General features: G+C 37.9%; 1 protein-coding gene across 11 annotated transcripts in view; it reads left to right on the forward strand.

The window, feature by feature from the left end:
- The window catches only part of NEDD4L (NEDD4 like E3 ubiquitin protein ligase), a 180,086-nt gene that overhangs the window by 82,166 nt on the left and 78,334 nt on the right, over positions 1-19,586 (forward strand). For 4 of the 11 annotated variants that reach the window (XM_055790365.1, XM_055790367.1, XM_055790368.1 and 1 more), the window contains exon 5: positions 2,650-2,703. In XM_055790365.1, the coding sequence (XP_055646340.1) occupies positions 2,650-2,703 (54 nt within the window). Of the gene's footprint in view, positions 1-2,649; positions 2,704-4,712; positions 7,400-19,586 lie in introns of those variants that run through there. The other 7 variants (XM_055790361.1, XM_055790363.1, XM_055790357.1 and 4 more) reach the window with 6 other exon arrangements.

Genomic DNA, 19,586 nt, shown 5'->3' on the forward strand with positions numbered 1-19,586 from the left:
TGATCAGCAGAAATTGGCATAAGATTAATTAGAAATGGACAATTTCACAATTTGAGATTTTTATTTAGAGTAAGTTATGAGCTAATTCATCTGACCAATAAGAAAAATTATTCTTACTTGAAAACATATTTTTAGCAGAGCATGTTTGCTGTGGTTTTAAAATGTTAATGCAGTAGGAAATAATCAGTTATTTCCAAGAGTTGTATGAAGTTTAAGTTATCATGGCAAAAAATAATGAAATAGAAAAGTAGAGAAGGAAGATATAAAAAAGTAATTTCTCTTGGCCTTTATGTTACTTGCCACAAGGGCAAAATATGCTTTTTTTCCCCCCATCATTCCATTTTAATCTTTCCAGTTCTTGCTTAACATTAAAGCCAAGTTATCCCTAAAACTGAGTGATTTGTATCAGAAAAAATATTTTTAAATATTCGAAAGTGGTAAAGGAGGTGTTAAAATAGTGATTATCAAAACAAACATAATATAAATGAGAAGGGTGATAACTTTATTTAGTTGCTGAAAATGTTTCCAAAGAAAAATGGCTTAGTTTTAACCCAGCTGTAGCTTTCACAAGAGAAGGGTATGTGGAATTTCAGTGTTTTTTAAAATTTAATCTTAAACAAGTGCTTGAGAAAAGATGTCATTTTAGAGTGTTAAAAACTGGTACCGTATTGAACATTTTTTACAGAGTATTAGCAATTGACTGTTTTGCTAATAGGATCTTTAGATAGATAGTTCACACCAACAGAATTGTTAATACACAGGTTTTTGAGGTTTAAGTGGAATTTACATGTTTAAACATGTACCAGATAACTTTTCTAGGTTTTTCAGCTGGGTAATACGCATCTAAAGTAATTTTATCTAGTGAAATATTTTGATTTTTATAATGTACTCAGACTTACACTTTAAGAAGTGTAAATACAGACTTACACTGAAATACAGTCTGAAAATACAGACTTACACTTTAAGAAGTTACATGGAGTTCATAGGAACTGTCTTGACACTAAATTACAACTGGACCGAAGGTTTTCTATTTTCATCACAATGGTTTTTGATGTTTGCACACCCTGTTACAGAAGTTACCATGAGATAAATTAAGCTACATGCCTGTAAAAATACAGAGGAGTCTTAAGACTGTAATTTTACTAGAAAGTCATTCCCTACTACAGGAGAATTTTCTGGTGAAGTGTTCAAATGCCTTGCCTTCAGCATAGAGCACAAACTATCCAGGGAGCTCACGATCGTGACTGTTCCACAGGAAAGGGAAGTGAAAGTAAGTTTTAGACTGTTGATCTATTTGAAGATACTTCAGGCTCTGCCAAATTTGATCCCGACTGCATAAGTGATTCTGAAATGGATGACCGCAGCACCATGAGCCCATCTTTATGAATATATTTATCTATATAAATAGATAGATATAGATATGAATACTGGTCTCATAAACATGCAGAATAGTAAGAAGGCTGTAAGGAGCAAATTCATGTATTTTAAAGTGAAATACATTTGCTCAGGATTAAGTAAGCTTGTTAGGTATATTTATGCTTACAATTTTAACTGATATTATTTGAGGTAGCCTTTTTAATAATTTACTTTTTCCAGTAAAAGAGAATACACAGAACTGCCACAATTTGTGTTGCTTAGATGACATGTATAGCCCATAGAAGATCTGTTAAAACACCTTGAAAATCCATTATTGTGGAATACTATTACTAAATTTTCTTAATTAAACAAGTTGGAAATACTAACCTGGCTTACAAAACTTTTCTGAAAAAAACTATCAAGTGGATCAAGTAACATACAATTTTTTTCTTGTTTAATAGTCACTGTTTTTGTCTTCCTGCTAGAGTTCTTTGTTTTTTCCTTTTAAATGTTGGTGGTCTTTCTGCTTAAATTTACTGCAATGTGAATAATTTTCTGGAGGTATATTTGCTGCTTTCAAGTGTCAGAGAGCCTTCTGTTGGGTTTTCCACAGGCATGTGTGATAGATAAATGATGAATGACGGACATATAGATGACTGTGAAATCCTGAAATAAATAGAGTAAAACTCTTGCTCCCTACAGTTTAGTTGAGCTTTGCTGCTGTAAAACAAAAAGAATCTGGGAGTCCTGATAGTCTTTCCAGCCTGGGACTGGTTCCCAAAACACAGAGCTTGTCACTTCAGTCAGGCCACCTTTCCTGAGACCAAGTTAGCTTTGTGGTGTGCCCAGGGCAGCTGAAGCTGCCCCATTAGCCCTTCCTGGCTGCAGCATGTGGGGCTGTGTGGGGTGTGTGGTGCATGAGGGAGAAGCAGCCTGGTTTGCCTGGGGATGTCCTCTCCAGATTCTTCTCTACGGTATGACAGCATGCTGCTCAGTGGTGTGCCACAGCCATGCCCTTTCATCTTCGGAGCTTTCTGTAGAAAGAGAAATGCAGTAACTGTCTTGCATTGAACACAGTAAATAAGAGCTTTTAATGTTAACTGCTAGGCTATTTCTAGTTGTACTGCGGTTTAGAAAGAGTGTTCTAGTGCTCCAGTTTAAATTTAAGAGTTTCATAAAACATGTTAGTCCTGTTCTGTTTGCCTTGGTTTAATCGCTGTATTAACTAGTACACATATGTTGTTATCATCAAGCTAATGAACCTAAAGTGACATTATTTTAACTTTCTTACAGGTAAACCCAACCAATCATCGTCTCCTGTTTGAAGTGTTTGATGAAAACAGATTGGTGAGTGCTTGTCTTGATTGTCTTTTACTAATCACAAGGCTCTGCATTAACACAGCTGATGAAATGTAGCACATCTGAAAGGTGTATTTCTGTCTGTTGTTTAAGTAAGTGTTCTAAGAAATGCAGATAGAAGCATAAAAAGCATCTGGGTTTGGGACTAATAGAGCATTAAACACAAAAGTAGTACTCTGTTGGGTCAGACCAAAATGTTCCTCCTTAACCCAGTATTCTGACAGTGAAATCCTCATCATATTCTTCCTTAGGCTTCTCCACTGCAAACCAATGCAGTCCCAACCTTTTTAGTCACTTACAAAGCAGCTGCTTCATCCCCTGATCATTTTAGCGTCTCTTTCCTGTACCTTTTAATACTTTGGCATCCTTTTTTGGGATGTGGTTACCAGAGCTGCACTGAACTGAGCACCCAAGGTGCAGGTGTATGAAGGTCTAAGGTAACAGCAAAATAATCCTCTCTGTTTTCAGTTCTCTGCCTCATAATGCCCAGCATACTGTCAGTGGTTTTGGTCTTGAACTTAATTTGTCTGATGCAGTAGCTCTTCTAGAGAAGTATTCCAGTATCTTACTGGTTCTTGCTTTTGTTATGATGTAGTTAAGATTTCCACGCAGACATACGTGATATAAGTGATACTGTCATTCTGAACATACTAGGTTAAATAGGCCAGTGCAGTGGCAGACTGGGTGACTGACTTGTTGGGTTCTTATCTTTCAAAAACTTAACGCCATCTCTTTGTTTATGAGATCAGGTATTAGCATTTTCTTGGCTGGGTGCAGTACAACCTCTAGTAAACTTGTTTCTTTTGTGAAGATTAGGATCAGTGTTGTGAAGATCTTTTTATTCAAAAAAACCCTCAGTATGGAAACATCTGTCTTTAAAAACAGTATATGCTTTTCCTCTGTCTTCCTATTAAATGTAGACCAAAGGAAAACATAAAAGCTGTAATCTTCCAGGGAAAAAGAGGACATAGAGCAAAATGATTATGTCCTCCTTCAGGTGGAAGTCAATCAGTAAATCTGTGGTGCTGTTTATTTAGAGTGGGCTGACTGTGAGCATATTTATTGACATAATGATTGTAACAACCACTTGCACTATTAAAACTGTCCTATACCTTTTGAACTTCAAGGAGATCATCTGTCAGTTCTTCCAAGCTTTAAGGCCCTCTTCCCCCACTAGCTGATACAAACAACACTGAAGCAGAAATACTGTAACTGTGAGGCAGAGTATGTAAGCCCAGGCTCAGGACTGCACTGATGTTACTGTGTGGCTTGCATGTGTCTTGGGGGTTTGTGTCAGCATGAAGGGCAAAGTGGAGCTCATGGAAGAGGCTTCACTGGTCCACAGAAGTGGTGGCATGCATGGGGATGGCTGTGGGTGATGGGGAAACAGAGTGGCGGTTCAGAAGAAATATCTTATGTGCAGTGACAGCTGAGAAGAGTCTTGGTATACTCATTTCAGATATATTGCTTAAGAATTTCCAAGTGACTGTATGCAGTTCTGGCCTTATATTGACACTTTTGGTACTACTTTATTGTTGAACCGTTTTCTGTTTCTTCTTGTGGTCCTGCTCCTGTAGACAGTCTGCCCTTGAGCTCATAACCTCCCTGCAAAGGTAGCTTAGGAGTTGTTGCTTTCCTTTCAGAAGGTGTTCTGATCTATTAACAAAGCAAGTACTTCGGGGGTTTTAGAGCAGTAGGTTTCCATCAAGTGATGTTAACAGAATGAGAAGACATTGAGCTGATTATTTTGGCTTTCCTGTGAAATACTTATTGTCAATACTTGCATGGTTTTATCAAAATAACTTTGTTTCTTATTCATATTCCCAATTAGCAAAGCACTTACTATCTTTGCAGTACATCCTTTCCTTCCTGTCCCCCAATCAAAATAAAGAATATACAATGCAAGCTTCATCTTTGGTGCAAAGAGAGACTGTGTCCTTGGATAGTATGTTTTCTCTGAAAAATAATATAAAATAATATTAATAACTGTGCTTCCACAAGGCAATCTACAGTACTATTGCTGTGTTGAAGCTATTCCTGTTTTTCTTTTTGGCTTATAGCCCACTTAAAACAATGGGGGATTGTGCTGGCTGCTGGCACTTCTATCGTTTAAAGCTTCCATTTGTCTTGTCATTGGTCTTTTTCTGTCTTTTGAAAACAAGCTGCTTGCAAACAGAGGTTTAAATGTCTAGACGGAGTATTGACCCTCCACGTACAAATTTTCAGAGCTGTTGACAAAATCTACACTGTTAGGTTCTCCTAGGGAACAAATGTCCATGTATTGCAACGAAGCCACACTTCATGGTAAACAGTTTCTTTTCTAGTACATGCTAGCTAACAAGTGTGAACACACTTCAAGTGTGAGTATCCTCAGACCACTGGATTTCTGCAATCTAATAGAGCTGATTTAGGATCTTTGCTTTACATTTTGGTGTATCCTGTCTGTGTGTTCTTTTTCTGAGGTGTTTGACTCTTGGAGAGCGTAACTGTATTCCATGCTGGCAATTGCACTCGTAATATTGCTAACTTTCTCACTGGAGGCTGGCCAGCAAAGGGCAGAGTTTCTGTACAGTGTTTGAGACAAATCAGTACAAAACGACATGCAACCCCGTCTCCGGTTTTCCCTTGTCTTTACTGCCTGGTAAAACTGAAAAAGAAACTTTCTTTCCTGCAATCTTGCATATTTCTGCTGTTTTTATTGTGTGAGAAATCTTTGCCATGTGTATGATTGCTTTGTTGTGATTTTTAATTATTAAAAGGGACTGTGCAGGGTAGTGCAGGTTATATTGTGTTTGTAGAGACAGTGTAAAAGTTGTGGCTTTTTAAAGGCAAGAAATTTCTTGCTTAATCATGTTATGAGCACAGTTAAAATTGAAAGCATAAGCGTGCTATATTTATTCATGTTCTGCCATGACAGCCTAATGCTGTAACAGACCAAAATGTTAAGCTTGAAGTAATTTTTCTAATTTGCATGTGGAGTTGACTTAAACTTTTAACACTAAATTTAAGTGGTTTTGTGGTAGTTAAGTTTGTGTGTGTGCTTTATATGAATGTGCCTTGTGAATATGATGTGGTTTAGATTTATAGCAGTGCCGAGTGTGTTCGCTGCCTTAGTCAGCTGTGAGAGCTCTCTCGCTGGGGCCGCTCCTCTCTGATGGAAAAGGAGCAGCTGTGAAGGTGCTGTTTCAGGCTCTTGCTGGCATAAAAAAAAAAATAAAAAAAAAGAAAACCCCCACTAGCTTACATTGGAGAGAGGGAACCAGGCCACGTGACTCCCACCATCCTACCCTATGTCACAGTGTGTAGGAGCACTGAGTGCTCTTACCCAATCATGCCTGGAATGCTGCTTGCCACTTGGGCTATTTCTGCTATCTGTCGCTATCAGGGCTGCAGTGCTAACAGTTTGGCAGATGGGACACTTTTTCTTGGAGTTTCTGTCTTTGGTTTTTAACTTCTGGCAGTGCCTGAATTGTTGCTGTTCTCCCTCTCCTTTTCTTCTCTCTGTAAAACCATGGCCCATCGGCTGCGGTTTCATTTTGGCTCTGGGAGAAGCAACACAGCCCCCGAATCAGAGATCCTCGACCGGGAGAGAGAAGATGACTTTTTCATGACATTCCACACTTTGCCAAGAAGAAACAGTCCTCACACTTTCTCCCGACACGGAGCAGATTATGGTGGTGGCAGCGATTTGCAAGAAGTGGGCTCCTTAAAAAGGAGTACATCCATGTTTATTCCCCAGCTGCTGAACAGTATTGATGCGCGTCCAATGAGAAGCTCGTCAATGCAGATCTCTCTTCAGCGCAAAGCTGCGAACGGCTGCGCAGATGAGTACGCAACCCTGGAATCTCCTGAGAAGGCACTTCCTTGTAAATTCTCAGACTTCAGGGAACTTTATGCATCCCCTGTTGAAAACCGTTCTTCTCCAAGCTGTCCAGAGGTGACTCCTGAAAATTCTCCACCCAGGCTGACGGAAGAGTTAGGGCAACAGATTAATGGGACTGTTTGCTGTCATCGTAGAATATTTTGTACTATTCCTTCCAATAACCAGAGTGAGGATGCTTCATCAGCTACCCAAGAAGGTGAGGCAAATGAAGCAGCTTCAGGTTTAAACGTAAGTGGTCTGAGGATTCAGCATCGGGCTTCAAGTGCAGACGTGCCTCAGGTTACTCTACTACCCTTTGGTACTGATGCTCAAAATAATGCTCCCACCCCTGAACCCCGGCGTTGGTCTTTGCAACATGTGCCAGATATGTCAGCAAATTCAGGGAAAAAGTTATTTGTTCTCCAGTTACAGCAACCACAGACAAGTGGTACAGGTGCAGGAGGTGAATATAACTTTGGTTTTACTGGAACCAAAGGGGACAGATTAGTCAGGTATCCTCGAATACGGCTAGAAAGGAGTACTTCCTACCCTGTCCAGCCACCAACAGAAGAAATTAGCCCCACAGCTGATGGATTGAATTCAGAACTGCATGGAAATGGCAGGAACGGGTCAGAAATGTCTAGAAGCGATTCAGTAGAGCGGATTCCTCAAGGGCAGGGATGCTTGTTTAAAATCAGACCAGATCAAAACACAAGGCAGCAGCACTTCAGAATTCTTGTCACCCGTGGTCCTGAAGAACAAAATCAGGTTGTTGGTAAAGAGGGTCACGGCACCCCTGGTCCTATAGCAGCCAGTACCGCAGTAAGTATGATGCTGAGTATGCTATGCTACTAAAGTACAGAATTGCCATGCAAAGGCTTCTAGGCTTGAGGCAACTGAAGCACTTCCATTGTTAATGCTAGAATGTTCTGCATTTCTCTGGAGCAAATCACAAATCATCTCTATTTCTAATCTAACGTAACTTTGCTCTCCATTGTGATTACATCCAGTGTAATATTTTGAGATCGTAATGTCACATGTTTCTTAAGTCATTGTTACATCAGCTGGAAAGATTTTGAAAAATCAGAACATTCAAATGACAAATTAAGTGTTCATGTTAATATAGTTGCCTGAGACCTTGCTGCATGAAGAATTCTTCATGCACACTTTTTAAAACCAAATACTTTTACACCTTCTAAGTATAATGTACACATGTGTATGTGTACCTCTGCATGATTTTAAAGTATGTATTGTAATGCAATATTAGCTAAGACTGTAGAAATCTTACAGTAATTCCAATCAAGATATTGACTTAGATTAGGTACCAAGAAGTTAGGAAAAAACCACTGCCTTTCACAGTAATTTGTGTGGTTTTGGGTTTGGGTTTTGGGTTTTTTTTTGGGGGGGGGGGGGGGTGGGCAGGGGGGGACACATTGCTGGTAATGAAAAATGTGTCCTCTGTTTTTGTGTGCCAGAAGTCCTGATCAAAGAATGCACAGGTGGCTTGGCTGAACTTAGTAAACTGTTCTGTTGTTTGTATTTGCCTTGATTTTGCTTTAAGATGACAAAATTAATCTTCTGGGTTTTCTATGTTATAATGGGAAGGTACTGATGCTTTATGTTGTAAAGCTGCTTTTTAAAAGACCAAAGTAGGAATAAAACTTAAGGGTTTAGATTAGTCATTTGCTTAAATTGCATTACTGTGCAATTTAACACTGCCCACTTGAGTTCCTAAGCTCAGTGATGCTGTATATAGAATAGTAAGCACTCTGTCTCCAGCTGTGAAAATGGATTCACTACAAGAGGTTTTGTTCTTCGTTATTTGTGTGTTCTCGTTCTCCTGCACCTTCCTTCAGTGAAAGGTAGCATAAAAGACAGCTGCTCACTGCAGCAAGGCTGTATGATGACTCTGCAGCTTTCCTATGAAAAAGCTAAGAGTCCCCCAAGTTACTCCAGCGTAACCTTCATTTTAGCTTTTCTGTAGGCATTGTGAGTAGAAAATCAGAAAGTATCCCTAAGCTTTTATTTTTAAAAAGTTTTTTTAAAAAAAATATTCCTTGACAGCACAGATTTCATTTCAGTCTTTGCAAGCTAGCAATTTTGTTAAGTAGTGTATGCTATCTTTTCTGCCAGCCTGCGAACATTTCCGCAGGAAAATTTGGAATGCAGAAACTTCACTGATTTTCTTCTTCATTTGACTTTCATTTATGCAGTACAGTGTGTTAAGTGTTTTCATACTAGAAATGGGGAAAAAACCCAGTATGTCTAATTTTCCCTTGCCTATTTGCTATCCCTTGTTCCTTTCCAGTAATAGCTGTTCATGGGGAGCCACCATAACCAATTACATAAGTAGCTATAGTATGTCCAACCTAGTACGAAAGCATCAGAGGTTTACAGATCAGTGCAGCTTGCAGAAAGATGTCTCCCAGTGTCTCTGCAGTAGTACACATTTTTTTCTGAAGGATTTACCCCCTGAAGTCACTTCTTTGAAGTTCACTGTAGTAATGATTCACATACCAAGGACATATTTCAGTGTTTCCAGAGAAGAATTATGAAATTTGTTCCTACGTGCTGTTAGTTATAGTTACCATGGGAAATCAATTTAGCCAGCCGTGAAGTATGGCAGTCAGAGATACTCAGTCCAAATGGTACTTGCATTCTTCAGTGCAAAAACTTTGAAAAAACAAAGAATTAATTGAAACTTAAAACTTCTGGGTGGTGTTTTCTCATGTTTGTAGTAAGCCCAGAAACATTGTGGGTAGAGATAATTGGCTAGGCAAGATGCCATAGGAAGTGTGGAGATTGAAATCATTTTGGTGAAAATCTTGCTTTATTTTGTCAACATATAAAACATTCTTTAGCAAGGTGTCAATTTTAATCTATCCCACAGAACTTTCTTTGGAGGACCTATGATGCTAATTAAGGATGTACCTGAAATATTTGTTCTGTTAAGCTGATGGGAAAAGTCGCTGTGTTTTATAGCTGTTAGCATTTTAAAAAAAAAATTCTAGACTCTTCCAGTTAAACAAGTTTGTGTGTATTTGATTTATATAGGGCATGGGCCTGGGGCTGTAAGCAGCAGCTGCTACAGCCTTATTTATCTTGAGTGAAAACATTCAAGCGGGCGTCTGCAGTCCTACTGCTACCAAGTGTTTATGACCTTTCAAATATCTTCAGTTTTATACTGAAGTGTTTTTCAGCAAGCAGGATGTATTTCATTACAAGTCATTATAAAATATTAAGTAAAGTATGAGCTTATGTCCAATTGTGAAAAATTTTTTTGAGAGCCTTGTTACAAATTCTTTTGACTACTATGTTATTTTATATTTAATGCAATAGCTACTGCTAAATGTGTATATATACCATGGCATATAACAAATACATTGTTTATAATTTGGGATCTGTGAGTGCATAGCTGTATTGCTGGGAAACACTTCAAAAATCTTGTGTATTGGACAACTGTTTTAGAGACTAGACAAAGGCATCTTTGTTGTGATAAAAATACAAAGTGTCATAACAAAATGTTGTAGTAGTAGTAGTACTGAGTTATGTTAAGAAACAGAAATGGCAACTCTCGACTCCATTTCTCACAAGTCAGCTTTATTTTCCTGTCTTGGAAATAATTTTAGAATAAATATTGTTGTGAAAGTACAGAGACTCTACTTAGGCTCCTAAGATATCTAATGGGTTTGGAGCACGTAAACCAAAAAGAGCAAGCTAGGATAAATGCAACTCGGCCAAAATTCTGCATTTTGCACTGCCTAGGAGACTTGAATGTGGGCACTGAGGTCCCATGCCTTGTTTGGGCTGTTGCCCTGTGGCAAACCAGCAACTGATTGCCTGAACTCTAGCTGAGACATGCTGGTAAAACTTGGTTTATCTGAAAGTGGGTGACCATGTGCAATGCACGTGATGGCTTTCGTGTGGAATCTATGGGAAGTGGTTAAAAACCTAATCCACAGAATGTGTAACTCGATGACTCGATGAAATTAAGGAACTAGAACTGCTACTTCTCTGCTGCTGCCTCTCCCAAAGGCTGTAACATCCCCTTCCCTGTCTTACTCTGCCCTTTGTTATAGGTCATTCAAAACTGCATTCTTAAGTTGATGCCCTGAATTTTGGTGGGAAAGGGATCCAGTTCCATTGTTTTAATGGGAACGCTTTCGTGGGAGACCTCTGCCTGTCATTGAGGCAGTGAACTTCAGATGGTGTCAATGGTGAGCTTTGCCTTTGATCAGGAATAATTTTCATCACCTAGAGCAGAGCCAACTACTGTTAATAAAGCTGTTTAGGGGAAAGGCAGAGTTGTTTGCTAGAACCTTTCTAGAAAACTAGTAATTAGCAACTGACAATTACATGACTGCAATGCAGATGAGGATTAATTTTATTCAGAAAACTTCTTCAGAATCATATAATAATGTATTTTAATGTATCGTTGTATTATATAGCACAAGGATGTTGACTGTTTTCTAGAGGGGATGAATGCTCCTCTTAGTTATTTTGTTCCAGTTTCAGTGATGCCTCCTCAGTGTAAAAAGGCTGCTAGTAACCCCTTCATACCTTAGTGACTTCCTCTGATTTGGAATAGATTTCTTTGAGGGCAAAACTTTGCAAAGACTAGATAGTAATCCACTCAGAAAATTACTACTGCTAGGCAAATTTATAACCTTGAACCATCTGTGAGTCAAACCTGTTTAATCATATTGGGGATTATTTATTCATGTGTTTGACCTAAGAGAAAGCAGGTCAGTGAGATTGCTGATTGATTTATAGGAACTGCTGGTGAAAATTTTCTAGTGTTTAACAGTGTTACTAAAATAGTACCTAATGTTAAATCGTATATATAGAAGATGCTCATTTCTGTTCTATCTAGGATTAGAAATGTAATCTAAAGAATTCAACACTTCCATAGACCTTCCTTACACAGTGCAGCCCTGCTACAATATTTTGACCTTAGTTGGACTGTGAATTAATGTCAGATATATAGGAGCCTATGTTCAGAAATGCACAAAAATTCTCTGTGCAGAAAAGTATATATAGTTGATCCATCAGCTGTATATATTATCAACAGTTTGTCAGAAAAGGGATGTTATTGTGACATACTATATTATATATTACCAAATAAAAGAGAAAAATGCCAATTGCCTTACAGATTGGTGTTTACTGTTACTCCATTTTTGGTCAAAAGCTCTTGACACATCATGCTTTAAGATATTCATAGTCTGTGATATGGAAGTCTTGGGATAGTTTGGGGTTTTTTTTATGGCTCAGGGAAAAAATAATCAAATGATGGAAATACAGTTTTATTCAATTTTACATTTTTGAAAAAATGTAATACATGTGAATAAAAAATAAAGATTAGTTAAGGGATGACAAGGTTGTGCTTTTTGTAGCTTGAATATTTACTTTGTAGACAGTCTCACAAATTATGTAGTTTTCAATAGCAAGTGTCCACTTCAGTGCTACTGTGCTATCTCCTTTGTATTTTTATATATCATTGCCTCATGAGTTACCACTCTCGGTATTGTGGATCACTGTTTTCTTAACTGGAGATAGTTTTCTGTGCACAGTGATATTCAATGAAGAAGCATTTCAATCCCCATTAGCTGACTAAGCCTTTCCTGTGAGAAGCAAAAGAAAGTGAAATAAATTTGATTGTTTGCAAGCCTTTGAAGATGATGTATTTATAGAGGAGCCTCCGCTGGCCACATCTTCAGGCCATGTTTTGCCATAGTGTTTACTTTCCATATCTTTTTATTTCACATTTCTAGCCTGTCTTTGATCCAGTGGGTTGAAAAAGAAGAATTTCTTAATTAGCAGTTCCATCCTGTGACCTGACTTAGCTGTAATGAACAAGTAGCAGTTGTCTATATTGCCCTGTGCTAAGCCTTAATTTGTAACATACTGCTGTATGACATACATGTTCCACTGTATGACAACTGAAAAGGGTCATGGAGGAATAACATTGTTCTGTATTTTTACCAGTGTTGTTTGCATAATGGGACATATTTTGGTTAGTATGAAATTCAGTTCTGGATTGAGTGTTCTGGTGTTTTTACTTTTGTACATAAACTGATCTGTTTGATTAAAAAAAAACCAAACAGTCCTCCAGTGTTTTTGTGCCATAGTAAACTATGTCAAAGTCTGAAAGTCTCTTTCCTGAGATGGTACTGAGACCCCAAATGGTTTAGGTATTGCTGATTGGTACAAGAAAGCTTGGTGGAAAGCTTAAAAGATGAAATGAAAAGGGCTTCCCCCCCATCCCATTCAAATAACCATTGCCAGAGTTCATTTGTTTGTTTGGTTAGTGCAGTCCACAGGGAGAGATCTTAATTTTCTCTTTCAGTGTTTCTCTTCTTACCCACTCCTGTGGTCATTCACCAGCCTGTCATTGATGCAGTATTCAGCACTTAATATAATGTCATTCATCATCTTTAACTAGCCCCCCACACTGATACTTTTTTAGGACTTGAGTTGGTATGGGAAATGGTAATGCTTTTGAACTGGAAAAGAGGTTTAATTGGTTCTCTTATAATTTTTGAACCAAGTCTAAATGTCTGAGAACTCCAAAGAATAAATAGACAAAAATGGAACAAATCCTTTTCCTAACGATCTCACTGTTTATCTCCTATCCTGTTTTCATGTGGATGACAAACGTATATTAAAACCAGCAGTGACTCTTATTAAGATCTAACACGCAGAGTGAAATGTACTTGGCATGAGAGACTTTGTCCGTCTATTCATCCATCCATGCAGGTATAGTGAGAATTACCTGTGCAAAAAGTTACAACTGGCTGCATCCACACCTGTGGTGCTGGGAGTGTGGTGTTCATGGCTGAGCTGTGCTGAACTGCTACTGCATCTTCATTTCAGAAGCATCTACTGAGTGCAGTACAGCACTCTAAATGGTACAAACCAAGAAAAGTCAAATTGTTAATAGTTTATTTGCTAACCTTCGTTATACCAGGAGCATATTCTGGAAAAATGTAGACAACATCTAAACCAAGCAAAATCTGTGTCAGAAGCAAGTATTTCTTCCCAGGTCTCTTTAAGGATCGCTGAATCAGTGCTGGAACCGAATCAGCTCACCAGAACACCGGGGCATTGCTAGGCAAACCATGTGGGGCTGTTTAAAAGGTGTGTAGATATGGCACTTAGGGACATGGTTTAGCAGTGGACTTGGCTGTGTCAGATTAATGGTCTGGAGTCTATGATCTTAAAAGGTCTTTTCTTACCTAAATGATTCTAGGGAAGTGTTCTGCCCTTTTAAAGGCTGCGTTCTCTTCCAGTGGTACCCAGGACTCATGCTGCCCACCAACTTTAATTTGTATATTTCAGTTGTCTTAAGTTTGGAGACCTACTTCAGGGATTGCTGTCTTGACTCTTGGTAGGCATTTCTAGAACATAATTTGTGTTGCCCTTAGCCAGATGTTTAAAATAGCTCAAATGAATGGTGCTATGAATTTCCTGTCTCTCTGCTTGCTATACAAGGAGTGCAGATGACTATCTGGAAAAACCTCTGTTCTGTGCAGATAAGGACTTTGTTGACATTTGCAGGTAGAGGTGATTAATTCCATCCCTCAAGTCTTTTTAGGTTTTCTGTTAAGGGCAAAATTGGTTCTCTTCCCCTCCTCTCAACAAACCTCCCTCTAGATTGCAGTGAAAGAAAGGTGTCTCCCAGACCGCGACAGACTGAGCCTAGAAACTGCCATCTTCCCATCCTTTTCTGTTCAGGGATCTGCCACACTTGGGCCCTTCCTTCATGTGTAATCTCCCCCTCCCTTTTTTGTTCTCCCCCTCCAGAAATCACCTGCCTCCCTTCTTAATTAGCCTTTCCATCAGTTTGCACATCTGTTCTTAAAAGATCTTCCCATCCTGGAAGGGGCAGACTATCGTGTTCAAACATGTGCAGAGCAGAAGCTAGTTTTACAATAAGGAAGGTACCAATGAGCAGACTGATTTTGGGTTTTTTTTCTTTTCTTTTTTTCATGTCACTGGAGAGCAAATATCACACTGTAAGTAGTTTGAATCAGGTTGCAGAATCAAGAAATCAATACGTAATTTTTAGTCAAGCTTTCAGAGTCAAGAATTGGCAGTACTATCTATACCCTGTCCTTTCACATTCTTAAAATGCCCTGGGAAACTTCTGAAGTTTATTAGAGTTCATTGTCAGGCATTTTTCTTTTTCTCCCTGAAAGCTGTATCTTTTGGTATTTCCCCGTAGAGAAAACAGAGTAAAACTTTGAGCAGAAGAGCTGGAAATGACATCTTTTTTTTTTTTTCCTTTTGTTTTTTTTTAATAGCAGTAATAAACTTTTTGATCCTGCATGGAAAAAATCTGTGCTGAGTTTCAGTACAGAGTTGTTTTTTTAAAGCTGAGTTTATAAGGCCTTCACTTCATAATGGAAATGCTGATAGTCTTAACATTGAAGGTGCCAGCCAGAACAGCTTTGGTATAGATCTAGCCACAGGAAAATTACAGAAAATAAACCAGATACAGTCTTGATCACTTTTTGTACTGTTCACCTGTTTTCCTATTTGAGCTAAGCTCTCAAGTAATGAAGAATTTAGGAATGTGCATGTTTTATGACTGTTCTTGTTCAAAAAGCTATTCCAAATCCAAATCTATCCTGTTTACTTAGTTTCCAGATTAAATCTCATTGTAAAATTTATTACTGCATACATTCATCTAAAATCTGGTGCTTTTATGTTTGGGTTTTTTTCCACCTGATAGAATGGCATTGGTAGCTTCCAGAAGTCAGCAATAATGTACAAAAAAATATATTAAAAAAATCAGCAGTCTGACCATGCAGGTTTCTGTCTCCAAAAAGAATGAATAACTAAAACCGAAAAATCTCACCTTCACTCTGTTTAAATTCTCTGGTATTATAAACCTAGCAAAATGCTGGGCCATGTCTTGCATCTGTGGGAAAAGCTGAAGGCCCAGGCACTATCATTACCAAAATACCATTGCATTTTCCAGGTCTGTCATGTTCTAACTCCTCAAGCTTTGCGGGTGGGGGGGGGTGGGGCACAAGGTGTTGGCCGTGAAAGTACAAAGAAGATTTTGCTTTTGGTTAGATGAAGTGTGCAAATAGCAGGTATACTGCACCCTATACTGTGGTGTAAACCCAGAGTTGTTTTGTCGCTTTGGTAGAAAGCTTAAATCTTCCCTTTCAGCCGAGGTTGAAAGCATAACCTCCCAGGTGACTAGCATTTCCAGGCAGTATATGTATTCTAGAAAAGAATAAGATAATATAAAATCTAAGGTGAGATTTTTATCTTCAGTAAAAAAGAGATTCAGCTATAATTTTTTATGATCTGACTGGCCTTCTTTTTGGTTATTTGTTGAAATCTTACATTCCTGATCCTACTACGTAAAGAGGTTTTTTTTTTTAATTGACAAAAAATAATATATAATCACTGTTCATAATAAATAAGGCAACAGGATGCTGCTTTCTCCGCATTAACTTTAGTATTTGACAGATTGCTGGATACACACAGAAGCAGAAAACTGGACTATGGTATTTTAAATGCTTATATTATCAAAAGCAAGCTACTTTACAGCTAAAAAGGAAGGTATTCATCAAACAGTGAATAACCTTTCAAACAAGACGTTAGGGGCTGATAATAATCTTCCTGGAGTAAGCTATAACTTTTTACCTGGAGTGAGTGTTTAAAACTGTTTACGTAATTAAAAAAAAAAAGGTTGTTTGCTTTTAAAATTATTTCTACTCCACATCCTTTAAATAAAATCCACAGCTTATCAGTATGTGGGAATAGCAATATTATTTAAGGGATTATGTTAAATCACAATTTTTTAAAGTATTTATGTTGCAAATAAAATTTAAAGCTTTATTATGAAAGCTAAAAGTTATATCCAATATATTTTGCACATATCATCCAGGATAGTAAAAAACTGCTCTTATTTAAATTTTGTGCATTTTAGCAGTAATATGTTTCTCTTTTAGTACTTGGTGTTGTAAAGACTTTAAATTACAAATATGGTAACCATTAAGTTACTTGAAATCTGCATCAGGCATGGTTTTATATTCACAGAAACATATTACCATGAGACACATATTTGCTTCAAATTCCATGAAAGTGGAACTAAACTTCATTGTTGAAAAGTTGAGCAGAATCTCTTTCAACGTACACGTACACAGTCTTGTGCTTTCTCTTCAAAGATTTGGAAGTGGAGGCTGCTGTAGTTGCTGTATTACTAACACTTAATTATTTTTAGAAATTCTATCACAGAGCACTTGCCAGCACGCTGAATTATTATGAACACAAGTGAACTATGCTTGTTGGGAAATAAGCGTGGTATATTTGGTGATACATCTTGCAGTTATGTAGCAGTGTGTTTACTCACATTCAGCTTTTAATAATTCAGTAGTCTGTAATGTGGGGTTTTAGCCCTAGACAGATTCGTAAAGTTTTTTTTTTAGTATTTGACGTTTTAAGGTATAGGTTTGCAAGAAATATTTTATAAGGCAAACTAATCAAACTACAAAGTAACTCCGAAGGATTTTGTTTATTTATTTATATAGTTTACAGTACTTGTGACATTATCATCTTTCCTGATTCACTTCCCATCTTGGGAAACAGGCTTTTGGATGTCAGGAGTGCTTTGCACTGCCGTGTGACTCAGTCTTGGCTGTGCTGTGGAGTGAGTCAGAGGAGCAGGCTTCTGTTCCCTGCAGGCTGAGATAAAACCTACCACATACAAATGAGAAACTAGCTGGGTGAAAAAGGGGTAGGAATTGCTTCCTGTAAAGAACTGATCATAACCACTGTGAACTAAAATGTTTATTGAAGATAGCAAAGGTGTCTGTGCCTGATCTTCTGGGAGGTCCAACTCACTTGTGTTTCACACACGTTGAAGATTCAGGCAACATTGTAAGATTTTGGCAGGTGGCTAAATGAATCCTGACCGGTCTGAAGTTGTTGGGAATTCCGCCATTGACTTCAGTATGATGGATGCTGCAGTCACGAACCTCCTTTTACTACTCTGTTCTTGTATTTAGCTATAGTAATTCCAAAGCTTTCAGTTTAATAGCTCCTTTAAGGTAAATGGAAGCTGCTCGGACTGGCTACGTAGTCACCACTACTTTTCACCATAGGTACAGTCCATACTTAAATGCTATGCTGCATGTTAACACATATCTGCTAGGGCGTGGGACAAAATCCCAAACTAATCAGAGTGCAGTGATTCCAGCTGAAGTCCTGGTCAAGACAGAGCAGCAAACAATTCTTTCAAACAGGATGAGGGGAGGCAGAGAGGGGAGACATGCAATTTAGGACAGATACAAGCTTTGATGAAACAATATACCTTCAAAGCATAGTATTACCTGTTTGCCACTGGGAAAGCTTGCCATCCAGCAGAGCTACCCTGTGGAATTTATTTGCTCAGTGATAAGTCTATAGGTCCTAATTTACTGCATATTTTAGTCTATTCTCTATTGAGAGTTGACTGTGCAGAAATATCTAATATCTTCAAAAGTGGTAGCAGGGTTTTCAGTTCTCAAGATTACACTTGTCAACTTCGGCAATTTTTAGCCTGAGTCACTGGAAGAATTTTAACTTTTGCATATTTTAAAGTAAAAAAATATTTGGTTTGTTCATATATTGGCAACATACTGCAGATTGTCTGCTTTGTCTCCTACTCTAGATAAAGTGTTATATCGTTCAGCTCTGTGAGGAAAAAAAGCAAATTGAGCTTCCTCTGAACATACTTCTCTGTGGGAAAGATTCAGTAATGAATGCTACCAAATGAAGGATATATGCTGAAGATGGTTGTTCATCTCAAAGGACAATCTGTACTCTTAGTAAAGGGTTTCTCCTATTTGCATAGCAACCATAAGGGAAGAAAAACTGTTTTGAGGGAGATACGCAAATCGGTCTGCATTTTCCTAGTGTAACTCAGGCTGATAACACGTTTGAAAAGGTAGGCTTGGCTGTTTCTTTGACAGTGAGGTATTTATGTACTTAATATTTGCTTGTTTTATTGATTTACATTCATAAATATGTTGAATGTTTTCTGTTCCAGAACAAATGGTATTGTGGCATTATGATTCAGTAAGCATCTCAAAGACAGACATTTTATTTTAAGACTAGTCTTCTGATTCTGAATTTTAGAGAACAAACCTGATGCCACCTCTGTGATTACTTTCACCTCTTACCTTACGTCTGCTGAATAGTCAGTCTCTATCCTTGTTTCTGACATTGTTGCCCTTTTTGCTATCCAGTCAGTTGTGTGCAGTCACATGTACAGCAGTAATAAAAAAGAACAAGTAAAACAAGGAATATTTGGAATTACAATAGAAGTAGTTTAAAGCATAATTAATTACCAGTTTGGATGTGATCCAGGGCCTAAATACACTTTTGTGAGTTGATTCTGAGCCGAAAAAAATCATCATGTATTTTATAATTCCATTCGTAATGAAAATTGTATTTCCACTTTCAAACAATTATTATTTCTTTGAAACGAGGCTGTATACTAGCAACTTCTGAAAGTTTTTAGTAATACAGGAAGTATGAAATGCAAAAAAAGTAGCTACAATTTGGTGCTTAAAGCCAAAACCAAAGGGGTTTTCAGCAATCAGTTAATCTGTGGTGACTTTATTTGAGATCTGTTACATTATTTTTATTTACTGTAGTAAAATATCGAATCTTAACTGAGCAAGTGAAATACAATTTATTTTTTTTTCTTTGCAGATGTGGGGTTTGTGGGTAATGATGTACTAGCTGAGTACGGGGAAATGTTAAAGCAGCAGTTTAGATGTGGGCAGCTGGTATTAATAGATTTGGTTTTGTCTGATGTCACTGCTTTTTAACATATTTTTGGCCTTGCAATGTCTGCTCTAATGCAAACATCTTAATGCAAACATTACTTGCTTTGCATTTAATGAGAGAACTGAAAATAAAACTCTTACAGTGGCAGTCCCCACAGTAAGCCTTGTGGTGGTTTTTATCTCGGGGAGTTAACATTATGTTGTATTGGGTTTTT

This window comes from Falco peregrinus, chromosome Z, assembly GCF_023634155.1.
Source record: "Falco peregrinus isolate bFalPer1 chromosome Z, bFalPer1.pri, whole genome shotgun sequence".
Taxonomy (NCBI): domain Eukaryota; kingdom Metazoa; phylum Chordata; class Aves; order Falconiformes; family Falconidae; genus Falco; species Falco peregrinus.